The sequence below is a fragment of the Eucalyptus grandis genome, chromosome 10 (genome assembly GCF_016545825.1).
Source record: "Eucalyptus grandis isolate ANBG69807.140 chromosome 10, ASM1654582v1, whole genome shotgun sequence".
NCBI lineage: Eukaryota > Viridiplantae > Streptophyta > Magnoliopsida > Myrtales > Myrtaceae > Eucalyptus > Eucalyptus grandis.
In genome coordinates, this window is record NC_052621.1 from 37,427,479 (window position 1) to 37,455,076 (window position 27,598).

Here is a 27,598-nt window from a genome sequence, read left to right on the forward strand (position 1 = left end):
CCCAATATGTTCCCGAGAACAAATTTGGTTCTGGGAATAAAAATTTTATCAAATGCGATTCGCATCCCAAACTAATTCTTAGAACAAAAAATCAGAATTAGGCACTGTTTGGATAGTTACCAAACAAGCCCTTACTATCCGGCAAAATGAAGACGCGACATCGTTTTTTAAGGGATATATAGGGAACTACACCTCTTTAAAGGAATTTCTGGACAAGTGTGATCAAGCAATGCAAAAGAGTCACCAGCTTGATCGTTCCCTTGATTTTTTCCCAAGAATCCATTGTAATTTTCTCTTGAATTGGAAATAAAATTTAGGCCATTAATAATTCTTTGCATTCCTTAATCTTCACCTTTAAACATTGTTTGGGTACGAGGAAGGAATTCAAGGGAATAATACGTTAACAAAATCCCAAATGTGTAAACCTCATGAACATAGGACCTGTTTTCCTCCTTCCATTTTCCTTCGTTCTGTGGAAATTAATCTTAGATAAAAGACTGATGATAGATGGCCTCATTATGTCAATATAATATATTGGTTATAAATCGATCTATTACAATCCGGAGAATTTCCATTCCTAATTGGAATTCTCCTAATTGGAATTGAAATCCAACACATCCTCGAGTGGCCTCCATAATATTTCCTAATCTAGTGAAGATTGGTGATGACTGAATTAGAGGATGACTGAATTTTGCTTTAGTTAAATTTCATCTTTAAATTTTTATGTTTGAGAATATAATTGTGATTTTAATTATAGAAAATATTTAAAGAATTTTTTCTTCATCTAATCAACCTATTATTCTACAAACGAATGATTATACTAAAAATTGTCTATGTTAAATTATTTCTAAATTTTACTTAACAATTTATCCATAAATTTGATTGACAACTTAGAAAAGAAAAAAGTTCCTTCGAAATTTCTCTGTTCTCAAAACTAATTTTTATGGAAGTATAAACTAACAATTAAAAATTGGAGGCGCTATTTCCCCTCTTATATGACTAAATGCACTCCATTTTCATTAAAAAAGACAAAATATTTTTCCATAAGTCATTTTCCAAGAAAATGACTATTTTCTAGTGTTTGGCTAAAACTTGAAAATGTTTCAGAAAATATTTTCTGATGTTTGGTAAGGAAAATATTTTCTAAGACTTCACTATTTAGGCATGCATCACTTACTGACTTATAAATCCATTAAATATGAACTTGCCTTTAAATCTGAGCAAACTTGCTTCATATATTTATTCCCTCATTGTCACCAAACGCTCATTTACTCTAAAAATTGTTCATATGGATTTAAAAAAAAAAAAAAAAGAGAAAAGAAGCAAAGCATGTGGCTTGTTCTCCCCCGCTGGGTGTCTTATGTGTTCTAATAAACAAAAGGAAAAAAAAAAAAAAAGCAAACCATATAAAGCCTTTTGCTTGAGTAATGTACAACTGCAGGATAGAGTAAATAAAGAAAATGATAAGCTAGAGTGCAGAGCAGGAGCTTGAGATCGATGATCTCGAGGTTCGCCTAGCAACGGCCGACAAGTAGCCAAGAAAGAAGAAGATGGGAAACAAAGAAAAGAAAAATAAATAAAAAATAATTCAAATTAAAAAAAAAAAAAGAAAATTAAAAATAATTTGAATAAAAAAAGAAAAGAATAAGAACAAAGGGAAAGAGGAAGTGAGGATTTGTAGAGGTGTGAGATAACAAAGATTAAGTGAGGAAAATGGTTTCCACTTTTTAAAAATGGAAAACATTTTTTCCTAATCTAGAAGATTTTTTTCTTTTCATGGAAAATATTTTCTAAAGAATTCATTTCCATGAAACAAAGTGAAAATCCGAAAACGTTTTCCCGGAATTTCTACAAAACGAACGGAGCCTTAAAGTGGTAGCCCCAACTTATTTACTTTCCTTCTTCTATTAGTGTTCTATACTTTTATGTAGATGTAGTTGCCATAACAAAGAAAACGCACAGTTTGTTTTTGTTTATCACGAATATCTCATATATATTAAAAGCATTATGTTTTCTCTTTATGTTTAAATTTTACTTCCATATAAATTAATTTTGTTGAAAAGAGAGATTTCATAAAGCACCGATCAACATTTCCTTTCACAGGCAAAAAGCTAATCCACACTTACCAAAAAAATAATTATTTTCTTCTTTATGGTAACGGCAATTCACGACAAGCTATCAATGATGATTTCTAGAATCTAGGTTTGAGTTCTACTGTATGTATATAAGGCAGAACATTGTCTTGTCTCATCTTCAAAAATTCTCTAGTCTGTTCTACAATGGCAATGGTAAGTCTACGTGCGCATCTTTCCAAATGGTTGGTTTTGATGATAACTATTATTAGTACGATAAGCTATGGGCGTGCTCGAGCGAGAGTCCTTGGATCAGACGAAGTTACAGGTTTCGATAAGCCTAAAGGAGCGGTAAAAACCATTGAGGTCATTACCTAAACTCTTTCTGTTGCTATTTCACCTTTTTTGTTTCCTTGTAAATATATTATTTTGGCTAAGATAATGTATGGGTACCTGGTGCAGAGTTACGAAACTCGTGAAGTGATCGATTGTGTTGACATCTACAAGCAACCCGCCTTTGATCATCCGCTTCTCAAGAATCATACCATACAGGTCTTTTTCCTCTCATTTTGGACCTGTAACTTGCACAGTATTCTGTCCTGTGCCTCCCATGTAAAATTTGCAGTTAGTCGTAAAAATGAATTAGTGCAACGATGACGATGTAAGTTCCTTAACGATGAGGGCCCTCACAGAGCAATTTAGGAGAAAGCTGTTTCAATATTGCAGGAAGTCTAGGAAATTCAATTTGTTCTATGTCCGAAGTATTGGTATGCAACCTTAGATATGTTCGCCCACATTATTTAGCAATTGCTGAAGCCGGTATGGCACGTTTAGATGAAACCAAGCTCAAATCTGAAAGCGAACGGATCGGGATCTGTGGAAGGTGTGCTCAATCAAGCTTGGCGGAAATATGGTGAATGCCCTGAGGGAACGATCCCCATCATAAGACCACAAAGCCATACCAGTCGTCATGCTATACGGTCGAATCCACACTTGAAGTGGCTTAATAAGAGCCGCCTTGGATCAGAATCGGATGGCCATGAAGTACGTGCAATTACATCACCACAAGACTTATTGTGGCGTTGATTTCGAGTTGTGTTTTTGTTCATGCATTGATCCTTAATTTTCACTTCCTGAAGAGTTTGTTCTATATTGGTCAGTATGCTGTAGTATATTTGAACTCCGGCAACTTCAAGGGAGCTCATGCAACAATTAATGTGTGGAATCCTGTGGTATTGGATCAAGAAGCCAGCTTCTCTCAAATTTGGCTCACAGCAGGCCCCAGAGAGACTGTGAACACCATAGAGGCTGGATGGAGGGTAATAACTTAGAATGGTCTAATCTGAAGACTTTAGCATGATTGGCATTCAAAGCATGTGCAGATATAGAAGATAAGTGGTTTGTGTTTTTATGATAGGTCGATCCAGGTTCTAGTCCCAAGGGGGCAAAGCTTTTCATATATTGGACCGTAAGTTCTCAACTTTTTTGACCGCTTACAGTTAACCAAACTTTCACAAACATATCCAACATTGACATGCTTTTCCTGGGTGGACTTTAGGGTGATGGCTATTGGGAAACTGGATGCTACAATCTCGAATGCCCTGGATTCGTACAAACAAGTGACAAGATTGCTCTAGGCGTTCTGCTTCAACCATTTTCCACCTATGGTGGAAAACAATATGACATTACTGTAGACATAGAGAAGGTAATGGAACAATCTTTTAGGTGGGATATTTTTGAGTCTTCTCTCTTCTAACAAAGATTCTTCAGAATCAACCTCTCGAACGGTGGTGGCTGCGCATTCAAGATGTCGATGTAGGATACTGGCCCCAAGATCTCTTCACTTCTCTAAAGGACAGGGCCGATAAAGTTGCTTGGGGCGGAGAGGTAGTGAATTTAGGATTGGATGGTCGTCATACGTCGACGCAAATGGGGAGCGGCCATTTACCTTCTGAAGGCTTTTTTGGAAAGGCGTCCTTTTTCCGCCATGTTTCAATCGTCGACGGCGGTTCCTTTGGGAGAGACCCGGAGAATCTCCAGAAGAGAGTGTCCAAACCCGGATGTTATGACTTAATTATCAACGAGGCCGAGCGAAGTCAATTGGGAGTCAATTTCTATTATGGGGGCCCTGGATATTCAGCTCAGTGTGAAAAATAGTGAACATACAGTAAGATGCTTTCCTATTTTTCGGTACCCTAATAAAATTGACTCTTGTCAAATGTTTAGGAACGAGCACACCAATACTTTTGAAGTTGTTAAAGTCACTTATGAAACTTTATCACATTTTTCTATTACAGCTCCTTTTGCCCTAAACGCAAGTGTTCATTATGGACGAGATGTTGTATGTACTTAAATATTACATTTACTGCAGGCAATTAGCCATTAGATGAAAAATTGATTAAAATGCGGAAAAATCTAACAAGACATGGCGATAGTATTTTCCTTGCTGTACGTGCCCTTGTGCTTCCGGAAACTTGACCATTGCATGGAACATTGTGATCCAATTGCCATATTGATATCTATTTTATTTGTGTTTTCCTGTGCAGCCATCCTTAGAATTAGAAGTTGATCAGATAACTACTTTTTAAAATTGCTCGTAAGTGAAGGACACATCCTTCACAAGGGTATAATTAATAGGAAAATTGATGTTGATCCGCTTTTCTTTCTCTTTTGTTTTCCTTTTTTCTTTTCCTTGTCTCCCTAGACAGTGGGATATAAAGTAAATTTCTACATATTAACTCTCGTTTTCAAAGTTATGGCGTGACTATAATTTTTTGAGACCATATTCCCCCAAAGCAAAAGCAACTGCAAATGCAAATATTTCCAAATTTTCTCTCTTCTTTTTAGATTATAATGGCACGAAGCTTTGGAAGAAGGTGGACACATTTGCGGATCATAATTTCCGATTATGTGTGAGTTTGAGTGTCTGAATCATTGATCTCATGTATAAGTCGATAAGTCAATCCATCAATAAATGCAAATTTTCTTTTTTTGATTGGTTTATCCATGTTCTGAAACGAGGATCTTTTCGTGCTAATGACAGAATATGAATAAATTTCTTCTTGCTTAATTTTGGAAAGGAACGGTTTTATATAATGAGGTAACATCATTCACCATCAGGTTTAATTTTTTCAAACACAGGATTTGCGCTCTTTTAAGAAACTAAATTTGCTGCTGCAGAAAATAACGGAGAGATATACTAATTCTGGACAACAATCCTCACCAAGGATGTGATTTACCTATTGTTGAAATTTCTAACTTAAATCGACGTATCACCAATTTAAACAAAAGATTTCTGCGTATAGCTTTGGCCCAAAAAGCGCACACACAGGTGAAAAAAGCAAAAAGTAAAAATAAAAAATAAATGAATAAATAAAAGTACCACAGCTGCGGATAATAGAAAAATTACTTTAGACGATACCTAATTTCGTCGTCGTTCGCCATCGTCGGAAATATTCTAAATCCAAACGTATATTTGTCTGCCGCGGAAAATTCCACGTCAGCTCCTGCAACTTCTCTTCCGACTTTTTTCAGTCCTAGACCTCCGCTCTCCGTCCAACAACCTCTCTCCGGCGCCGGCGACGTTTCCGGCGAGACCGACACGGGGCCCCCACGGCGCGTGCGGCGGCGCAATCCGGCGGCCGAATCGTGGGCTCGGCGAACCTTTGCGTCGTCTTCGAGGTAATCATGCTCTTTAACTTCATTCAGCGATCGCCCGTTAATTTCGACGGAATTGAAGCGTGAGGCTTTGGCGAATTGCGTCGGCGTGCGTTTGCGTCCTAAGCTACGAGTTGTTAACTGATTAGTCTCGCCTGTAATGATCATGAACCGGGCGAGACTCGCTGTCGCCCTTGGATTATAGAAGGAAGGGTTCATACCATACATTCATTGCTGATTCGGATAAATTGAATCATCAATCCTGCCTGTTTCAATGATAGTTCGAATTGGTGGTGTTTAGTAGGTTTTTATTTGGGTTTGACTGACTTTCCATGCAATTTTTAGCTTATTTTTCCTGGAAGTGAAGGTGATATTGATTGGTCAATGGTCACCACCCTCTGCCTTTTGCTCAAAGGAGGCATGGAAAGCTAATTCTTGCACTGGTCTTTTGTTAATTTTATGTGGTTTATAGGCAGTTGGCAACATCAGATCAATGATGTTGACGGGTTTCCAAGGGTTGATGGCTTTATAGGCAGTTGGCAACATCAGCACTGATCTTTTGTTAATTTCGTTATGTTGATGGGTTTCTAAAGTTTGCGTCTTTTTATGTGATTGTTTCGCCAGCTCCCGCCTCTTTGTAGAGATGGATGAAGTTTCTCTCAATGCTGAGCCAGTTGGTGATGATGAAGCCGAGGAACTTGAGATTGAGGGAGACTCTGCAATGACTGGATTAGTTGGTCAGACAAGTGTGATTCAAGGAGAGAACCCCATGCCTCCTGCTGTCGGGATGGAATTTGAGTCTTATGAGGATGTCTATTACTTCTACAGTTGCTATGCTAAGGAGCATGGGTTCGGGGTTAGAGTAAGCAATACATGGTACAGGAAGAGTAAGGAGAGATATAGAGGAAAATTGAGCTGCAGTAGTGCAGGTTTCAAGAAGAAAAGTGAGGCAAACCGCCCGAGACCAGAAACAAGAACCGGGTGTCCAGCGATGATAAAATTCCGGTTGATGGACAATACGAGGTGGAGAATTATTGAGGTTGAGCTTGAGCATAACCACTTAATCAGCCCAACTAGTGGGAAATTTTTTAAATCACATAAGGTCATGGGTGTTGGGACCAAGAGGCCATTGGAGTTGGAAGGTCCTGAGGAAGTAGAAACGGTCAAATTGTTTCAGACTGTCATCATAGATGCCGAAGGTGGGAAATTAGCTGCTGATGATGGTGACCTTAGAAAGAATCCTGATCTGTCCAATAAAATGAAGCTACGAAAAGGAGATGCTCAAGCTGCTCTTGATTTCTTCTGTCAGATGCAGCTCATGGATCCTAATTTCTTCTACGTGGCAGACCTCAATGAAAGGGGATATCTGAGAAACTTGTTTTGGGCTGCCACGAGGTCCAGGGTTGCTTATCGCTACTTTGGTGATGTAGTTGCGATTGACACAACATTTTTTGGACAAGAGTTTGATATCCTGCTGGTATCATTTATTGGGGTAAATCACCATGGGCAACCTGTACTGTTGGGTTGTGGTTTGTTAGCAGGCGAGACTTTCGAGTTGTATGTATGGCTGCTTAGGGCTTGGCTCACCTGTATCCTAGGACGCCCTCCCCAAACTATCATTTCCGATCAATGCAAAGCCTTGCAAGCTGCTATCTTTGATGTGTTCCCCAGAGCTTCTCATTGTATAGATTTGACAAAGGTCATGAGAAGAATCTCCGAGAGATTGGAAATAACTTACCAATATGAAGCAATTAAAGCTGCCGTATATAGAGCAGTTTGCCTTTCCCAGAGGGCTGAAGAATTTGAAGCGGCTTGGATGGATATCATCCATGAGCATGGACTGGAGGATCACCAATGGTTCCAAAGTTTGTATGAAGAAAGGAACCGGTGGGTCCCAGTCTACTTGAAGGAGACCTTTCTGGCGGGAATGTTTACTATCCAGCAAAATGAAGACGCGACATCGTTTTTTAAGGGATATATAGGGAACTGCACCTCTTTAAAGGAATTTCTGGACAAGTATGATCAAGCAATGCAGAGGAGTCACCAGCTTGAAGCACTGGCCGATCTAGATTCAAGAAATTCGAGTTGTATGCTAAACTCGAGGTGTAATTATGAGTTGCAGCTCTCAAAATTGTATACAGGCTACATCTTCATGAAGTTCCAAAAGGAGGTAGAAGGAATGTATTCGTGTTTCAGCACGAGACAAGTAAATGTAGACGGGCTAGTCACAACTTATACGGTTCAAGAACATGTTGAGCTTGAGGATGGTCAGAGGGAAGCAAGAGACTTCGAGGTTTTGTTCAATGGATCCGAAATGGAGGTCTTCTGTGCTTGCGGTTTATTTAACCTGAGAGGATATCTGTGCAGGCATGCACTTCATGTCCTCAGCCAAAACAGGGTAGAAGAGGTCCCACCTCAATACGTGCTCTCGCGCTGGAGGAAGGATATCAAGCGCGGTTACGTCCTGGACCAGAGATCTGCAGGGATCGACATTGACAACCCAGTTCACCGGCACGAGCATCTGCACAAATGCATCCTGCAGGTAATGGATGAAGCTAGGAAGTCGCAAGACCGTTCTAAGGTGGCGCTGCAGGCGTTGGATGAGATGCTGAACAAGATCCAACTTTCAAAAGATCACCCGGAATGACAGTTTGTGAATCAAGACCCCAAAATGTTGCACAGACGGGACATCTTTGGGACACGCAACCCAACATCGTGGTCACTGCTGATATTTGGATGAGAAACAATAACTTTAAGGCAGAGCATGGATGCTTTCTCAGTCATAAAGCCAAGCCGATACATGCCGATACATCATACATCGTATCGCCTTGACGGAACCGACAGATTTGAGTATTCTCCTAACGCTAGAAATTGCAGCAATGCATGAAGACACAGCGGTCCTATCCAATCGGTTGAAGAAGAGTCGGAAGAAAGGAAGCAAAACCCGCACGCTCAAATTGATTGGGCCTAAAAAATGATTGGGCCTCAAACCCAAAAAAGGAAAAAAAAAGTTGATTGGGCCTTCATTGGGCCGGGCGTGTCACAAGCTTCGAAGCCCATAACCCAGCACGATCTCTCTGCAAAAACCCTCTCTCGTCTTCCCGTCGTCGTCTTCCTCCTCAATCTGATTTTCCCGCCTCGGGAGAAACCAGCAGAAGCTCGAGGGCGGGCGACGACGATGAAGTTCAAGGCGTTTCTCACGGACAACGGCGTGGCCCTCCTCGAGAAGCGCTTCCTGCCGGCGCTGGACAAGATCGACCGGACTTGCCACCTCTACCTCACCAGGGACCACGCCGTCTTCCTCCACAACCTCCTCAACGGCGACGGCCTCCAGTCCGTCGCCCAGTTCCGCATCGAGGCCCTCTTCGACGCCTACCGCATCTCCAGCCAGAACGACGACCGCATCGCCTTCGCCGTCGACCTCTCCCTCCTCCACCGCGCCATCCGCAGCAGCGTCGGCATCTGCAACGAGCTCGCCGCCGACGCCGAAGGATCGGCCTCCGATCGGCTCCAGATAAAGCTGGTGAAGAAGCTGCCGGCGAACAGCACCCAGCCGATGCCCTTCCTCACCTTCGAGACGAAAGGCTACAAGTCGGCGGTCATCCAGGACGTGCCGATCTCGAAGCCGATGTCTAGGGCTCAGGTGTCGGAGCTCCAGTCGGCCCTCGACTCGGCTCACGCGCTCCCCAGGACGCTCGTCCAGGTTCACGACTTGAACCAGCTGCAGAGCTTCGTGGACAGGATGAGGCACGTCGGGGACGTGCTGAACGTCTCGATCAGCAAGCACGGCGACCTGCATTTGCAAATCGCGACCACCCTGATCACCCTGGGCGCCGAGTTCCGGAAGCTGCCGATCCTCGGGGAGCGAGCCGATGCTCCCCCGGAGGACCGGGGCCTGAGCGCGCAGGCCCGGTCCGAGAGGGCGGTCTCGAGGGGCGACGCGGAGGCGGTGCAGGTGAGCGTGAAGCACTTTGCCAAGAGCCTCCAGTGTCACACGGCGAGGCCAGACTGCGCCTTCTACGGGATCGCCGAGCAGGGCGCGTGCTTGACCGTGATCTTCCAGTTCTTCATTCCAGGGACCCGGCAAACCGACAAGTCGATCAGCTTGCATTGCAGGCTCCCTGTACTCGACCCCGGCACGAATTGAACCCCAGAGTCGGTTCATTATTCAATCCTCCATTTGTGTATGATTCGCAACTATTGAATACAAATTTCGACCTTTCGTTTTCTACAAATTTCGACTTTTTAATCTCACAGCTCCTCATTTTCGCAATATCTAAATGTCGATACGCATGTTCATATACAAATTTTTCCTCGAGAATGTATCATAATTTGAGTGAAATGTAAGAAATATCGAGTTGTGACAAAGAACCAAAAAAGAGGTCAAAATCTGGAGGAGTAATGAACAAAATCCCATTAAGAAGGTGCAAGGGGTACCCCCCTAAACCGATTGAATTTCAATATGGGCAAGAAAAGTTCAAGGAATTCCTCCGCAAGCTTTACTCGTCATTTTCTCAAAGACGCTTTTTTAACTCCGGTCAAGACATTCAGACATTATGCTAAGGCGATGATGAACAAGTGAATGGGTTGGAGTTTTCAATAATATTCACAGAGACAGTGTACTGGAGCTGCCCTCTCCAAGAAAAAGTCGACATCACGGGGGCTCGGGTTTTACACGAAGAAGTGGCAGCAAGCCTCAGGCCGCCTTCATTCTTTCTTCTCCTCAACCTGATGAACCCTATTCAACGCATCTTCGAACGTCTGTAATGCGGCCCTGTAATGTTCGGGAGAGATCACCCCCTCCTCGACAATCTGCAAGGCGCTTCGGTACAACTGATTGAGCCACTGCACGCGTTCGGCAGCACCAGCCTCACCAGGGCCTGGGTCGGGGATGTGCAAACGCTTATAATCCTTCTTCCATCGAGGGAGGATGTACTTTGACGGAATCTCCTCCACCCCATTGAAGTTAAGAACGCATAGGGCGTGCCTGCATAGATAGCCATAGAAGTTAAAACAGCTACAGATGCAACGAACCTCAGCCGCCGCTCGATTGTACAGGACCTCATAATCCCTTATCTCCCTTCTACTTCCTTCCCCCAAGACCCGCTCTTTAACCAAAAATATAATGACCGGCCCATCAACATACAGCTGCGTTGTGCTAAGACAAGAATACATCTCCTCTACCTCAAACTGGAACTTCCTGAATATATCTCTTGTGTATACCTTGGAGAGCTGTAACTCAAACGAACATCTTGTTTTCAGCCCATGGCTTGCGTTCCTCGATTCATTATCCGCAAGGGCTTCTTCCCTGTGCTTCTTTTGTAAAGCTAACTCATACTTGTCAAGAAATTCTTTCAATGGAGTCTGTTTATGCACATACTTATCAAAAAATGCATTCAACGACTCGCCTGGCCTTGCAGAAGACATCCCAGCGAAAAACGTGTCTTTCAAGTAGACCGGAGCCCATATGACTCGATCCTCATATAAAGCTCTAAGCCATTCATGGTCACCAATGCCAAAACGCTGGACCATGATCCCCCAAGCTGTCTCGAATTCACTCACCTTCAGAAATTCATACACTGCTTTAGTCAACGCCCTCCTTATCGCATCATAGTTGTTCAACCCTCCTAATTTTTCCGGAACTTTTCTCATGATGTGTGACAGACCAAAACGATGGTGACATCTTGGAAACACCTCCTCAATCGCACCACGCAAAATCTTGCACCTGTCTGTAGTTATAGTTTGTGGGGAGCATCCAGACATACATGAACTCCAGGCTTTGAACACCCAAGTATAAGACTCCATTGTCTCGCCTGCAAGCAACCCACAGCCTAGCAATACTGATTGGCCATGGTGGTTCGCTCCAACAAATGCCACTAGGGGGACCTCATATTTGTTAGACAAGAACGTTGTGTCAAAATATATAACATCACCAAAGTAAACGCATGCAGCTCTGGACCTTGCATCCGCCCAGAACACATTCCTCAAATTCCCCTCATCAGTTAGATCCATGAGATAGTAGAAATTAGGGTTGGTCAATTGCATGCGGCAGAAGTAATTATATATAGCCTGCGTGTCCCCTTTCTTAAGGTTCAGATGATTAAGATGGTCAGACAGACTCCTAGCTTCATTTTCACCGCAACTTTGGTTTCCATTACCACCCGCATCTATGACAAGTGCCCGGTATAACTTAATTGTTCTTTCTTCAGCATCAGCACTGGACTGTGACTTTCTTTTGGTACCAGCACTCATTTTCTTAATTGTTCTGTAGCTCTTCAAGCCCAGCAAGTGGTTGTGTTCAAGTGTCACTTCAAGCACCCTCCATCTTTTGGAGTCCACTAACCTCATCCGAATCATTGCTGGACAGCCAGTTCGAGTTTCTTTTCGAAGACGATTTACATCTTTAATTCTTTTAAAGCCTTGGCTACTGCAGCAAAGTACTGCACCGTACTTTTCTCTACTATTTCGCTTGAACCATGAATTCTTTACTCTGACACGAAATCCTGCTTCCTTGGCATAACAGTTGTAGTAGTTGTATGCATCATCATATGACTCAAACTCCATTCCGACAGCAGGAGCAACAAACTCCTTTCTTCCAACAGATGCGCCATTCTGATCATCAGATGCTGCTGCAATGCCATCTGGCCCTCTTTGACTTGTGCTGCACTCACCATCATTACCTTGCTCACTTGGAAGGGGAGCATCTTCCATCTGAGATATAAAGTGATGCCTGACAAGCAGACAACAAAAATGAGAAGAACAGCATTCACAAAGAAAAAGGCCAAAGCGAAACTTACACTAGTATAAGATCGCGAGACCATCATCTAAAGCTAGGCCACGCAAGAAGGCATTTGGGAAGAAAGAACTGCTGGCTAGAGTATGTAATTTAGCCAAGCTATGCAAGTGTCTATCGCACAAGTTCCTCTCTTCTTTGACCTTCCATTTTCGTAAGTTCCAATCATCGACCATACAAATCTTGTTCAATTCCCGCATTGCAAACATAAAGGTCCAATCAGCTCATGCACACAGCGAATTGCAAAAGAAATCACCGAAGCTAAATGTGCATTCTTTAAGAGCCAGTTCAAGAGAATTGGAGTTCCAGAAGGCATCTCTGAAACTGCCGAAAAGCTAGTACATTCCCAGATTTGAACTAAATTTACCCAAAAGAACAAAAAAATCGAAAGCAGCTTAGCACCCGAAGATTTCAACCGAATGCACCAAATCCCCACAAGCAATTCCATTTCAGTCTCACCTCCCTCGACTTTGAGCCTTCGTACCGGAGACACACATTCGCCTCCGGTACATCATTTACAAGCGCGACGAACCTAATCAGACATGATCATCACAAGCTACGTGAGCACAGCCAATCCGCACACCCACATCAAACGAAGAACACGGCATCTGAATTTGACACTACGGACAACAAAAGGAACAACATGGGCACCAAAAAGCACAATTGACGTCACAAAAGAACAAAAAAACTCGATAAATCGCCACTTTCACGGACGCCCACAATCGGCGGCTGAACGAGCCCGATGTCTACACCCGCCTGCAATCAACTAAACCGTCTCGAAACCTAAAGAGCTTTCGATTACCTTCAGCAAAAGCTCAGTTCCTGCGTCCGCCGGATTCTGCCGGAATTCTCGCCGCCTCCGGTGAATCTCCGGTGATTCCGATCTCAGCAAACGGAGTATAGAGAACTAGAGCGAGCGAGAGAGAGAGAGAGATTTCTCAAAAACACAAAATCAAACGAATTAAAAAAAAAAAAAAAAAGGAAATGCGCAGCGACAGCGTTGAACGAGGATCGTTCGATCGATGAGCGTGTTTTGGAATATATGACGTTGTTCTCGGTTGCTGAAAATTGTCTGAAAAGTTTCTCCAATTTGGATTTTTGATCATTTTAATATGGTGTTTCTACTTGTGTTTATATTTGATTTTTGTATTTGAGGATATTCTCCTTTCAAGTATCATATAAGCCAAAGATATTTAAAATCTGGATTGTTTTCCCATCTTGAGAAAAGAAATAAATAAGAATCCGTAATGGTCAATAAGTTTTTGATTCGTTTCTTCAATCAGCCTTGTTCCAAAAATCACACTATTTTAAATTGAGAGAGCATGTAAAAAAAAAAAGAAATGAGAAACATATTAAGGAGCGATATGCAAAAACTATATTATTAACCTAAAGATGTTTCTTATGTTTCTTGCCGATTAATTTTGAGAGTTGGATTGGAAGACATTTATTAGAAATAATTTTCACTGACTTCATTTAAAAATAGGATTTTTGGGTTTTCTCAGAATTCCACTAAGATGTAGGAATGTTCCTAAGGGTACATGTATCCAATTTTCTAACTAAAGGTTTACAATATAATTAATAATTATTTCAAGAAGTGATTACCTCCGAAGGGTCATATGACAAAAGTCACAAAACCAAGGTGCTATTTTCACACCCATAAGGGAAATTGAATTCTTTTCTGTATTCATATCAGCAAGACATTTCACTTCACAAGCCTCTCTCTCTCCTCTCTCTCTGTGTAGGACCCAGCAATCAGAATTTCATGGCTCAAATCTTCTCACAGAAGATTCAGATCACTCAGCTCTGGACAGCATACACAACTAACAAAACCTGGCGTATATAGAGTCACAAATTCAGTGCCTTCACTTTGGTAAGCAGCAACCCAAAAATGGCTGCTTTCTCCCTGCCTCTCACTCCTCCTCCATCGTTCACAACCCTCTGCTCTTCTCTGCATTACACAACCACCACCAAACTCAACCCCAGAAAACAGTTGACTACCAAGAAAAGGCACACCACCATTATAGTTAAAGCTTCAGAGAAGAAGGAAGAAACTGACGAAGACACACCAGCCTTCAATCCCTTTGGTTTTGTGACAGATAACCCGTCAAGCAGGGGCGCCATTCAGCTCCCTGCAAGCCCTGCCGAAGACGGCAATGTCGGCCAAATGATCTATGTAAGTGAAGTGAATTTCTTTATGCAATTGTATTTGCATGCCAGTATGCGATTTCTTGATTCAAGTAAAATGTTGTTCAGCTTGTTCATGTTGGTTCAATAATTAAACAAAGGCAAATTCATCGATTTTTTTGTATTCTTTTCGAACTGGCAATGGGATTTCGGTTAGTTCCATCTTTTGCTTCTACTATTGGCTTTAGTGAATTTCGTCAAGTAGAAATTACATAATTGTTTTCTAGCTTTGACTGTCGCATCTCGAATAGATTTTTTTCATTTCTCGGAGTTTCTTGGAAGCATAATACGGTTGTTCTTGAATTCTAGAGGATAGAGGACAAGGGAAAGGAATATGGCTCCTACATTAAATCTGGCAAGTTCAGATGGTTTGTTAGGGAAACAGGTGAATCTCTGTTTCTGCTGAATTGTTCTCGGATTTTCTTTCTTAATTCTTACAGCGCACTCTGATGAGTGAACATTACACCTTGAAGGGTCACCTGAAAGCCGGCGTGGGACAATTGTCTTCCTTCATGGCGCTCCGACACAATCTTACAGCTACAGAGTCGTCATGTCCGAGGTCTCTAGCTTTCGTTAGTTATCCTGTGATAGTTAGTGTAGCCTTAAAATTATATAATTAATTCTTGATGGATATTTGAGGCTTATTAAGCTAACAATCTCCTTTTTACATTGGTGAAGTCATGCCTTTTGTAGAAACTAAAACTAACTAGCACTTTTGAAGCTTGCTAAGCTTATGCTCTCTTCTTGGAACTGATACTGGCACATTCATAAGCATTTCTGCCAGAAAATTCTTCCTGGAAAGAGATTTAATTGGCTTAGCGGGCATTACTGGAAAATCTTTTTGCATGCACATTGATCTTCAACTTTTGCCATCCTATTTCAGTTTCTAAAAGATGATTGCTTTCTTGTGGACTGAACAATAGATGTCGAATGTCGGGTTTCGCTGTTTGGCTCCTGACTGGATAGGATTTGGTTTCAGCGACAAGCCACAACCAGGATATGGTTTTAATTACACAGGTTAGTGACCTTCAAGCAAACAAGATTAAGGAACATTGTTCTTCCTCTCATTAAGTTCGAGTATTCTGACATAAAATGAGCGTTTCCTGGCAGAAAAGGAGTTCCATGAAGAGTTTGATAAATTACTCAATGTTCTGGGTGTTACATCCCCTTTCTTCCTAGTTGTTCAGGTTTGAACAAATTGATTTCTGATCATGTACGACCTATGAAAATGATGGAGATTAGACTAACATAATTACATGATAAGCAACTAAAGGTTAAGTTTCACTTCAGAAACTCCACCTCTAACGTGTGCATCTGGTGTTTCTTGAAGGGCTTTCTTGTAGGTTCATTTGGACTGACGTGGGCCTTGAAAAACCCAAGCCAGATATCGAAGCTGGCGATATTAAACAGTCCATTAACAGCTTCATCTCCTGTCCCAGGATTGTTTCAGCAACTGAGGTGAGATTTTACGCTACTTAGAAATGAGATGTTATTTATCGTCCAAAGGACTATGACTACACTTTCATAAATTTTGACTGAATTATTTTACTTGTCAGTGAGATTTGAATTATCCCAAACCATAGCATTTTGCCACCTAGCCAAACGATTGCAGTTTCTTCTGTTTCACCTCGTCTCTCTCTCTCTCAATTTTACATTTTTTTATGAACAGAATTCCTCTTTTTGGTGAATTCACATGCCAGAATGCTGTGATGGCTGAGCGATTCATTGAAGCAGGTAGCGCGTAGGTATCCAAGAAAGCATCTTATTCGTTTTAGATGCTATCAATATTTCCCCTGGATTTAAGAACTGTAATACTCTATTCTGCTTTCTTTGCTAAAGAATTATATTGTGCTTTAGAATATTGCTTATTACAGCTTACATGGTTAACATATCGGACGCTAGTAAAGATTTTCAGAGGAACTTAGCTGGTGCACTTTTTTCAGCAGTTCATGAGGGCTTTAAGAGGGCTTTGAGAATGAGTGCAATGATAATATTCGGCATTGTAACAGAGATACCTTAGTTAGCTCTGGCAAGAAAAATAGACGTCCTAGGACTCCTAGTTAAACTTTTTTTTTTTTTTTGGTCTAAATCCTAGTTAAACTTACTTTGCCTGAAAGTAGAAGAACTACATTAGTGATTTTTTAATGGAAATATAGAGATCAAGTCTAAGTACAAGCATGGGTAGATGAAATGTGGAAACAACCAACAGACGAGTATCCTCTTAAAATGCAGTTGCCCATACTCCATAAAATTCTCTCTTTTGGATAAATAACCTGACAAATAAATATCTTGTCTTGCAGTTATGTTCTGAAGGTAGAAAAGGCAGATGTCTACCGGCTACCATATTTGTCAAGCGGTGGACCTGGATTTGGTTTGTGACTTGTTCTTGTTTAGCAATACTCTGATGAAAGTTCTCAAAATACTTGGAAAAAAAAAAAAACTCAGTAGAAATAATATAATCTTTTGCACCAAAGAACGTATTCTGCCATCAAATTGACATTTCTGCAAGAGACATGGTCTCGCTCATGTCATCTGAATACAAAACATCAGTTCTAAAGTCTGTGGATTTGATTGACGGGAGATATGAATGCATCTCAAATTCTCAGTAACACAAAAAAAAAGTTGATAGAATAATCAAAATAAGAGGATTTAGTCATCAAGTTGGTAGATTTATGAATGCCTGTATTTGTAGCCATTGCGACAGGAATAATTCTAACTTCCAAGCCTGAAGTCTCTTTTCTTTCGCTTTGACAAGCCTTGCTTGAGGCTGCAAGAAAAGCTAACTTCCAGCAAACAGCAACTCAAATTGCTTCTGGCTTTTCGTCTGGGAGGTATGATGTTCCCTATCCTCTGGCCTATATTTTCTCCTCAGAGGCTACTATGCAGCAACTCAGTATAAACTCTCTTGCTGATGAACTTCTCTATCTTCATATCTTCTCACATTTTTCCATGCCACGACTTCGTTATGGGCAATTGTTTATATTCACTGCTGCTGTATTGATAGAACGTAGTGTTGAGACAACAAATTGCTGGCAAGTTTCCATTGTTCCATCTGAGATTACCTTTTTTCTCTGCTTAATATTGCTATCTTTTTTCCTCTCATAGCTGGGACAAACCCATAATGCTTGCATGGGGTGTATCAGACAAGTATCTACCGCAATCAGTGGCCGAGGAATTCCAAAAAGGAAACCCTTCAATGATCAAACTTAAGTTGATAGAGGGTGCAGGTCATATGCCACAAGAAGACTGGTGAGCTTCTCCAAGTTCTTAAGGTGATTGTAGCAGTAGCCGATTGTCTCTCTATGCCTAGTTTTAACAGTTGCCATGTTCTCAGGCCTGAAAAAGTCGTGGAAGCTTTGAGGATGTTCTTGCTATGAAGATGTCCCGTCTTGATTGTCTTTTCTGTTAAAGCTTTTGCTACTCTTAAAGGTAAGTAGCTGATTCCAAGACTTGTGCTGGAAATTGCATAATATTCAGAAGTTCATTGAATCTGTGAGATATGCTTTTTGTCACTACTGAAAAGAACCGTGTAAAATGCCCGTGGCATATAGATAGATTGTATCGCAGTGCAAAATCTGTATTTGAATTTGTTTTTCAGTGGAACCAGTGTAATTCTTAATTCTATCTTGACGTGTGATTGACATAATCTATTAGACTAAGCTGTTGCGCATCTTCTTGGTAAACAAAACAAATCAGATTTATTTCAAGAAGAGATTCTGAAGTTCCAATGCTCAAACAAATATCAATCCTTAAGTACTTTGTACAGCATGGATCTCAGGAAATCACCGAGGGTGTGGCAGATTATTCAATCAATTCATTCTCATGGCATAACTATGATACAGTGACTGCTGAATTATGAAAAACGCATGCTCCAAAATCTGTATTATACGCATTATTTCTTGTTAAATAGAGAACATATCTACTTTAGGATGAATAGGATCTCATAATCTTTCGAAAAGCCGCATTTCCAGTGAGAAGCACGAAATATGTGTAAGTATCCACAGTAAACCGCTTTCTCAACACCGAAAACGGAATTTAGTACAAAAGCCCTTGTGTTCAAAATAAGCGCCCAAGACACGAGACTCCAAAAGACTACAATCAACTCTTCCTGGCAGCTAAGGAACATAATAATCTCATCCAACCTGCCAATTATAGCAAAACAACCATCATATTTGATACTTGAACACATTTAAAGAATTGGAGGATTTCTTTTCCTGAACCAGAGAGCAAACTCAAGTTCCTCGACATATCAATCTCTGCTGTAATGATCTTCGTGGCAGCAGAGAGCACAATATTTTGTCAATTTAAATTGCTAAATAGACGACATGTCAAAACTTGTACAATCGTGAATGAAAGGATAATTTCACTGAAGTCTTGCAAAACATTAAGTAGTTCTCATCACTTTCTCAAACACAGAAGAGAGTAAGGAGACAAGCATAAACAGGTGGTGTCAATCGTCTGCATATGAATCGACCCGGACGATCTCTTATTAAAGTGAAAAATGGCATGAGCTGTGACGATGAGAGAATGGAGACTAAAAAAATACCAACAGAATGTTAATTAAGTGGGGCATCAGAGAGAAAGATCAGCCAGATCAAATGTCCTTGAGACAGCCTTGCACCAAGAATCCACCTTCTTCTTCCTCAGTTCCTCATCTAATTTAGGACGAAAAGTAGTTGGGTCACTGCTCCTTGCTCCAGAATGAAAAATATCATCCTCTGTCCAGACACCAACAGCTAATCCAGCAGCATAGGCTGCTCCAAGTGCAGTTGTCTCTATGTCAGCTGGTCTCACAACTGGGTTTCCCAATAGATCCGCCTAAAAAGCATAGAAAACCACACTTAGTATAATAGATATCTTCAATAAGATCTAGGAGAAAAAGAGTTTAGCTGCACTCTTGTTCATTCGGTTGGTCCACTGATTGTCCTTCCTGGGAGCTGATGGGGGTGTGGTTCTGGAGTTTGGGTAGGATTTGTTTACCAACCGCCTAATCTAACTGAATCTATTCAAGTAGTTCTTCTGAATCAACTGCTACGGAGAGAGTGCCTAAACTGAGCTGGAGCGAAACAAATTCTTCACACATGAAGCAATAGAAGAAAATGTACGGTGAATCTGCCTCAACAATTTCATGGCAATGGTTTGTTTATATCTATAGATCCCGTGGATATGACCTATATTGAAAATTTTAACAAAAGAAGCAAATAACCCAAGTCGACTTATGTGTAAACAAATAAGGGAGCGCATGTCATGAACATGACAACAGATGTGGGAAGCTTATTACCTGGATCTGCATCAAGAGGTTGTTGACAGTGGCGCCTCCATCTACTCTTAGCAAGAATTCCCCTTTCTCATTCTTAACCTCGCCCTTCTCTCCTGCATCCTTGTGCATGGAGTCCAACACGTCCTTCACTTGAAAAGCCATACTCTCCAGCACAGCTCGAGCAATGTGAGCCTTGTTTGTAAACCTTGTTATCCCAATGCAAACCCCACGAGCATCATCACGCCACCATGGGGCAAAGAGTCCGTTAAAAGCGGGCACAAAGTATACCCCTCCAGTGGAGTCAACCTGTGATGCCAACTTCTCAATCTCGCTGGCAGAACTGATTATCTCAAGACTATCTCTGAGCCACTGAACAGCAGCTCCAGCAATGGCAATAGAACCTTCAAGGGCGTAGTTTGTCGGCGCTTTTGGTCCGAGCTTAAAGGCCAAAGTACTCAGAAGCCCGTGTGTTGAATTAACCATTTCCTCGCCGGTGTTAAGAAGAATGAAAGCTCCAGTCCCATATGTGCTTTTGGCCTCGCCCTTTCTACACGCCTGTCCCACCATCGCAGCATGTTGATCACCGAGGCATCCCGAAATTGAAATTCCGGTAAATGGCCATCCCTTGGCAATCTTGCCAATTATTTCAGAATTGCTGACAATTCTGGGGAGAATCTCTGGACGAATTCCCAGTGTTTCTAACGTGGGCTTATCCCACTCAAGAGATTTGAGATTCATTAGCATAGTTCTAGATGCGTTCGATGCATCAGTAACATGTAAACCACCCGCGGTTCCTCCGGTTAGATTCCATATCAACCAGGTGTCTATGGTTCCAAACAAAGCGTCCCCTTCCTTAATAGCCTCCTTAACAGCATCCACATTTTCCATCAACCACAGAAGCTTGACTGCGCTGAAATATGTACTAATGGGCAAACCACAGGTCTCAACAAAATGGGTCCTACCCCCAGGCAGTTCTTTCTCCAATTTTCTGTAAGTAAATTTAAACGCACATCAAAACTTTGTAATTCCCGTCATCAAATAAAAACAAGAACGCGAAGCGCAAATCATTTAGGAGTGTATTTGGCCGTCGATGATGTCGAACCCATGGATAGTGCAATTTTAGATTGGAAGGGAAGGACCAAAAATTAGCTGCATATGAAAGAAGGGGTTACCTGCAAATGGAGCTAGTACGAGCATCCATCCAAACAATGGCATTGTACAGAGGGTGACCGGTGGATTTGCGCCAAACGAGAGCAGTCTCTCTCTGATTAGTCAACCCAATGGCTTTCAGTCCACCGTCCACATTGTGGCCATCAGCCGTGGCTTTGTCTACAGCCTTGGCCATACAGACCCTCACAGTCTCCAGAATCTCCATCGGATCGTGCTCCACCCATCTTGAAACCAACACGCAAAGCACAGAACTTTACACACTCCGGGCAAGCTAAAAGACGAGTCGAGAAGAAAGGGGAAAGTTCTTTCCTTTGTATATCACACACGACAATCACCCTCGTGCTCTCTTACTCGAACCACTTCCACAACACGGTCTTAAACGGACGCGGAAACAGAGCACAAACTCGCAAATTTGGAACTTTCAGAGAGAGAAAACGAGAGAGGGGGAGAGGGAGAGAGAGAGAGAGAGAGGGTACCCGGCATGAGGGCAGAACTGAGTGAACTCGACCTGGTGAGACCCGATCGAGCGGGCATTCCGGTCGTAGATGATGAACCTGGTGCTCGTGGTCCCCTGATCAAGCGAACCCACATAAACCTGCTCGTCCGACATTGCCTTTCGCTCGTCCTTCGACCGGTCGCTGGCGAGAGAGAACAGAGTACGTGTGCAAGAGAAACAGAGAAAGAGAGGAGAGAGACAAAAGGGTAGAAGCGGTTGCTGAACGTGGAGGGAGCTATGGAGTCACCGATCAATATATGTAGATGACGACCGGCTACACGATCCGAGAATTCAGCATGTAGAAATAGCCAAAAAGAAATTTTGAGAATTGGGGCGGACTTTATCCATTCGCTTTAAGCATTTACCAAAAATGAAATCTTCCCACCTCTCAACAAGCCCAAATCATTCAATGCTCAACGCTGTCGCTGCGTCATCCGTTTCCGCGGCTGCCTTTTCTGGGTTAATTTTTTGCGAGGAATTCTAATGGATGAGCCTCAGACGGAGAGTCAACGTCACGTGGACGATAACCACTCGTCCGCGAGGATCGGGGTCGAGGATTCTCTCGATTTCAATCCCGACATTTGGGGGCAGTTGAAAGACTGTTTTATCTTTATCTTCTTCTCGAACCAGAAATGGCAAAAAAGAAAAGGGTGAATCTTTCGAATATGCGATCGATCATGCAACGAGGATCGGATCATCGAGCGGTGCAAACGAATGGAGAGAGATCTGGCAAACGGCGGAGGCGGCATCGGTGGTCGCCGCTCTTCGGCGGAAGATACGAGGATGTGCTGTTAATGGCGGGACAGGCCTCCACGTGGGCCGCCCCCTTTGGCCGATGGTTTTGACCGGCGGTGTAGTCAATGGCTTTGAGGTTGAGTAAGGGATGCGGAACTCCAATTGATAATCACGCGAGATCCGTGATCCCGTGAGCCTTATCCGACCGTCCCTTTCCATCTGAATTTGGCATTATTAATTGTATCAATCTCAACAGAAATGAGATCTATTCATTGGAGGACCTAGCAGTTTAGCTCATTTATCTAGTCAATTGTATACATGCATGATTAGCAAATCTTTTTAAAATTAATACCACAAAAAAAACCCCAATTAGAATATTCGCGACAAATTAGTGCAAATTAATTTTTTGTTTACTAAAAGCTTCAAACCCATATACCCACAACAAATTCATCATGAACTAAAGATATCAAATTAACACACTCATAATGTGAGAGTTCTAAGCCGGATAATAAATATGGATATCAATTTATAATATATTCATTACAAGTGTACTTGTTTGAAATTTTTGATGATATAAAAATTAATTTAGATTAAATTTATTATGGATATGCTAGTTTAAGATTTTTCATTATTTTATATGCCAAGTCATCTAGTGGAATCAGATAACTTCCGGATTCTGTTTAAAGGATCTATTCATCATGGAATTCCCGCGAGTTTAAACTTTGAAGGTCAAGCTTCCGCCCCAAACAAGAGTATAGAAAGTGGACCCGGCAATCTTGTCATCGGACGTCACACGTTTGAAAAGTCAGAACCACGTCAGCAAAGGTAACCACTAAACGCTATCGAAAACAAAGGAGCTGCTTCAACAACCAAGGCAACCAATGAAGAAGCGTTGAACAACCTATTTTTACTAACGTTTTTGGGATAGAAGCTGCTTAACGACCTTACCCAATGCCACCCACTCTGGTTGATACCTGATACCTTACCCAAGAAAAAATAACATGACTTTGGCTTACTACCCAAGCACTGTTGTACAAACTCCACTACATGTGCCAATTCATTCGGCATAACTTTTTTATCATTTTATTATTTATATCGAACGTCGATGCAGCTCAGCCTTCATCATGACATTCCGCCCTCAGACCATGCATGGTTCCTCTTGTTCCTCCTAGCCAAAGCTTCTACTCTGTAAAACGAGGGCCATCGCTTGCACTAGCGTCCCACATTAAGATTCACCCGATCTAATGTTTACCGGAACTTGCCGAGTGGGGGCGTGGCGGAAGAGAAAAGGAAACGAAGCACGCAAAACAGGAGAATGAATCTTTTTTGGGGAGATGGGAATGCAATGTTAGGCCCAGCCCACGAAGAAGGCCCAGGACCTGGAAACAGAGTCTCTCTGGTCCACGGAAAAGGCCCAGGACCAGGAAACAGAGTCTCTCTGGCCCTCGAAGAAGACCCAGGACCAGGAATCATTAGATGCCCGTGGTGAAGATTGTCTCTTTCCTATGATTGAGTATTAAATTGCTGCGGATGGTCGGACAGCGTGCTTTTCGGGGAACGCAGAGATGCAATGATGCCCAATTTGCCGTTCCAGGAAAATGCCACCGTGCCACTCGCTCCTGCTTTCCAGGGACCGAGGGAGGAGGAGAATCTCATCATCGTTGCCATTGATTACGGGTGAAAAACCAAAGTTAGGCGAATAAACAAAGCGAGGATAGTTTGTCATCAATGCCCCTTGCAGGATATGTATTTAGTAATGTTGCTTAGTTGAGTTATGATGGATATTCTCTAGATATAAAGTGTGTGGATGTATCCAGAAATGATTGTGATATCCAGCTGGGATATTATAATATAATGAAAAAATGGGATTGGGGTGATGGAAATGGGAGGCGATGTTGCAACAGGAAGCAAGGTATCTCGTATTTTAAAACATTGAATTTTTTTTTGTTTTACTAACGTTGAACTTCAAATTTAGGATCCATTCGTTTCAGAAAATAACTTTTAAAAAAAATTTTCTTGATTTTCTAGCGTCCATTTCACAAAAAATGAACTAGTCAAAGAAAATATTTTTTATCATTGGAAAAAATAATATTTAAAAGTAAGAAAATATTTTCCATTTCTGAGAAGTGGAAAACATTTTTGATAACTTTCTTTCATCTTACTTCTTTTTACCAATATATTTTCATTTTTTTTTATGTTTTCTTTTTCTTTTTTTGTTCTCATTGTTGCGCTCTCTTTCTCTCTCTGTCTCTACCTCCGTCCTCTCCGGCGCAATTTCCCTCATTCCATCCGCCGTCCCGCCCGAAGCGACAGTGCGCTCCTTTGCAACTAGGGGGCATTGGGAATGGGGGGCAACCGACGAATGCCACGCCAATTCTAGACCCGCTGGAGCAATTTCTAGGGTTTCCGAAGCCGCCCTGCGAGAAATGCTTGCTCACAAGTCGGAGAAGCGCTATGCGGTGAGGCGGTTCAACGAACCATACGAGGTCCTCGGCGTTGTCACATCCAATGAGCCCAGTGGGGCTCAAGCCTCGCCCGAGGTTTGCTAGGCTTTGGCGAGCCGCAAGCTCTCCAAATTTGGCAGTGGAGCTCGAGCTCCTGATCCTGGCAAGCTTGGGTGAGATTAGGCAAGCTCGCTGCTCGCCAGCCTCGCGCTGAGATCGAAGCCTCACACTCAAGTCTTGGTGGGGTCTTGGTCAGCCGCCATCATCGGGCATGCGGCGGTAGAGGAAGGAGGAGGAAGGAGGAAGGAAAATAAAAAAGAAAATAAAAATAATAAAAATTTCGATTTTTAAAAATACAAATAATTAAAAGATTATTTTTAAAAATATAAAAATAAAACTAATTTTTTGGTCAATTAAAAATATTAAAATTCAAATTTTGATAATTTTTCCAAATAATTAAATTAACTAATGAACGGTAGAAAACATTTTCCACTAAATGTTTAGATTTCGATAGAACACCGAAAAATAGTCATTTTCCTGGAAAATAACTTATAGGAAAATGTTTTCCGAAAACATAATATTTTTCGTAAAACAAACGGACCCTTAGAGTGGCAAGGATTAGCATCAAAAGGAATGAAGAAGCTATCTTTATGATGTGTCAAATATTTTGCCAAATTTTACCCAAGTGACAAATTTACCTCAATTTTTTTTTAATATAAAAAGCCCCAAACTTCTATCCATTCTATCCATATGACACATTTATCATAAACTATAAGGTATTTTGGTCTTTTTACTTTTATTTTTTATTTTTTATTTTTTCTTCTCCTTCTCTCTTCCCTCCATCAGCCATGGTGGAGCTAACGGAGAGAAGCCGGAGTCGACGAGGGCTGCCCTCACCGGCGTCGAGCAAGGGTCGGTGAGGGTGACCCCAGCCAGCCCAAGCAAGGGCAACCCTCGCTCGACACCGGCCGAACGTTGGCTTCCCTCCGCCATAGCCAAGCAAAGGAAAGAGAGAAGAAGAAGGAAAAAAAAGACTAAAAGTGTCACGCCCCGATCCTCGGGCACGCACACATCCTTCTCACTTGGTCGATTTTATAATGCGATATCCCAGGGACTAGTATCGCCGACCCTTTCATTTATTAAGCACATGCGGAAGCGATTAAAATCCCCGACAATAAAACGATGGGATAGAAAAGCGGGCCATATTTTTCATATTGAAATTTATAACCAAACTTTTATACAAATCATAAATCACTTCATAACTATTCACATCAAAAAGGAGATCTCAAATAAGATAGGATCTCAATCCATCCGGACCCATACTCAAGGCCCCTCTCGGGACTATCTTCTTCTTCCAAAAAATCCTTCTCTTCATATCTCACCTCCGAGTTCTCCTCCTCGGATTCCTCCTCCTCGGCTCTTGAGGCGGGGTCCTAAAATGGTTTTCCCCAAAACCGGGATGAGACTACGTCTCGCCGAGTTCTACCCCACTAAGCCCGATTAGTAAACTATTATACTAGAGGCCGCCTAAACACGCACGGGCGGAGAGGACTTACCTTGGCCTCGATCCCACCTGAAGTCAGTACAATTCACAATAAATAGCCAAGCAATCATATCACCGATCGAAGCATCGATCAAATCGACCTAGTCGATTATATTCCAACAAGACCACTCACGGTCATTTCCATTCAGATCAATCAATTCACAACATCAAATCAAAGCAAGGATCAATCGACTTAGTCGATTACATGCCGACGGACCATTCTAGGTCATTGATTCCACACCATATATTCTTTCATCGAGTACTCGGTCACGAGCCACATCAATGCTCTCGGGCGTCAACTTCGCCAAGGTGACGTATCCACTAGACAACTGTGTGCGTTCTTTAAGGCGCCGTTTTCGCCAGTAATATCCCAAATCACCGAATCACACATGCCTACAATGATTTTATCAATAGACAATTGCGTGCGTTCTTTAAGGCGCCGTTTTCGCCAGTGATATCCTTATCACCGAATCACGCATGCCTATAACCATGTACTCACTAGACAATTGTGTGCGTTCTTTAAGGCGCCGTTTTCGCCCAGGTGAGTTCCATAATCACCGAACCACACATGCCTATAACAATGTATTTAATAGACAAGTGTATGCGTTCTTTAAGGCGCCGTTTTCGCCAGTGACACCCTCAGTCACCGAACCATACATGCCTATAACAATGTATTTAATAGACAAGTGTATGCGTTCTTTAAGGCGCCGTTTTCGCCAGTGACACCTCGAGTCACCGAACCATACATGCCTATAACAATGTGAGTACTAGACCGATACGTGCGTTCTTTAAGGCGCCGTTTTCGCCCGATGATATCCCAATCACCGAACCACGTAGGTCCATAATAATGTATGTACTAGACCGATACGTGCGTTCTTTAAGGCGCCGTTTTCGCCAGTGATGTCCCAATCACCGAACCACGTAGGTCCATACACCGTGTTTGATTGGTTCAATCCCAGAGTACTTCTGATTCACTCTCATCATTCTACTCCCTTTACAACTCAACAAAGCACTATAAATGCTTTGAATAAACATACTTGGCCATTCACCAATCAATACTCAATCCAATAATTAAATTAACTCAACAAAGCATTATAAATGCTGAATAAACATACTTGGCCATTCACCAATCGATAATTCAATCTCAATCGATTCCAATCAATTTAGGGTAAATCCCTAAAATGTCACAATTTATTCAATTCCATACAACGTAGAGCTCAAATAAATAAACGGACTGCGCCACG

At 42.0% G+C, this 27,598-nt stretch overlaps 6 protein-coding genes across 7 annotated transcripts; 4 read left to right on the top strand and 2 right to left on the bottom strand.

Annotated features, from left to right (window-relative positions):
• The first annotated feature begins 2,355 nt into the window (after positions 1-2,355).
• On the top strand, positions 2,356-4,229 carry LOC104424189. The gene is made up of 7 exons (XM_010036557.2): positions 2,356-2,400; positions 2,535-2,624; positions 2,907-3,116; positions 3,212-3,391; positions 3,490-3,540; positions 3,631-3,777; positions 3,843-4,229. The coding sequence occupies exons 1-7, from the start codon at positions 2,356-2,358 to the stop codon at positions 4,227-4,229; spliced, it is 1,110 nt and encodes a 369-aa protein (XP_010034859.2).
• A 1,339-nt stretch (positions 4,230-5,568) lies between these two features.
• LOC104423189 (protein FAR1-RELATED SEQUENCE 6) lies at positions 5,569-8,404 on the top strand. The gene is made up of 2 exons (XM_010035671.3): positions 5,569-5,753; positions 6,354-8,404. The coding sequence occupies exon 2, from the start codon at positions 6,373-6,375 to the stop codon at positions 8,374-8,376; it is 2,004 nt and encodes a 667-aa protein (XP_010033973.2). The 5' UTR covers positions 5,569-5,753; positions 6,354-6,372; the 3' UTR covers positions 8,377-8,404.
• Positions 8,405-8,670: 266 nt separating this feature from the next.
• Positions 8,671-9,964, top strand: LOC104423190. Its single transcript, XM_010035672.3, has one exon. The coding sequence runs from the start codon at positions 8,704-8,706 to the stop codon at positions 9,874-9,876; it is 1,173 nt and encodes a 390-aa protein (XP_010033974.2). The 5' UTR covers positions 8,671-8,703; the 3' UTR covers positions 9,877-9,964.
• A 181-nt stretch (positions 9,965-10,145) lies between these two features.
• Positions 10,146-13,507, bottom strand: LOC104423191 (protein FAR1-RELATED SEQUENCE 6). The gene is made up of 2 exons (XM_010035673.3): positions 13,325-13,507; positions 10,146-12,459 (listed from the first exon to the last, which is right to left on the bottom strand). Exon 2 carries the CDS (start codon positions 12,438-12,440, stop codon positions 10,437-10,439), a length of 2,004 nt encoding a protein of 667 aa, XP_010033975.1. The 5' UTR covers positions 12,441-12,459; positions 13,325-13,507; the 3' UTR covers positions 10,146-10,436.
• Positions 13,508-14,334: 827 nt separating this feature from the next.
• On the top strand, positions 14,335-18,359 carry LOC104423192 (cis-3-alkyl-4-alkyloxetan-2-one decarboxylase). Of its 2 annotated transcripts, XM_010035674.3 has the most exons (11): positions 14,335-14,695; positions 15,016-15,091; positions 15,180-15,265; positions 15,630-15,723; positions 15,817-15,893; positions 16,037-16,164; positions 16,376-16,447; positions 17,007-17,077; positions 17,462-17,537; positions 17,812-17,955; positions 18,041-18,359. In XM_010035674.3, the coding sequence occupies exons 1-11, from the start codon at positions 14,411-14,413 to the stop codon at positions 18,081-18,083; spliced, it is 1,152 nt and encodes a 383-aa protein (XP_010033976.1). In that variant the 5' UTR covers positions 14,335-14,410; the 3' UTR covers positions 18,084-18,359. The 2 variants fall into 2 exon arrangements, with proteins under 2 accessions (XP_010033976.1, XP_039159389.1); XM_039303455.1 differs by lacking the exon at positions 15,016-15,091 and having other exon boundaries at positions 14,560-14,695; positions 15,147-15,265.
• A 639-nt stretch (positions 18,360-18,998) lies between these two features.
• Positions 18,999-22,447, bottom strand: LOC104423193 (glycerol kinase). The gene is made up of 5 exons (XM_010035676.3): positions 22,018-22,447; positions 21,613-21,906; positions 21,139-21,360; positions 19,988-20,954; positions 18,999-19,524 (listed from the first exon to the last, which is right to left on the bottom strand). The coding sequence occupies exons 2-5, from the start codon at positions 21,744-21,746 to the stop codon at positions 19,279-19,281; spliced, it is 1,569 nt and encodes a 522-aa protein (XP_010033978.1). The 5' UTR covers positions 21,747-21,906; positions 22,018-22,447; the 3' UTR covers positions 18,999-19,278.
• Between the last annotated feature and the right edge of the window lie 5,151 nt (positions 22,448-27,598).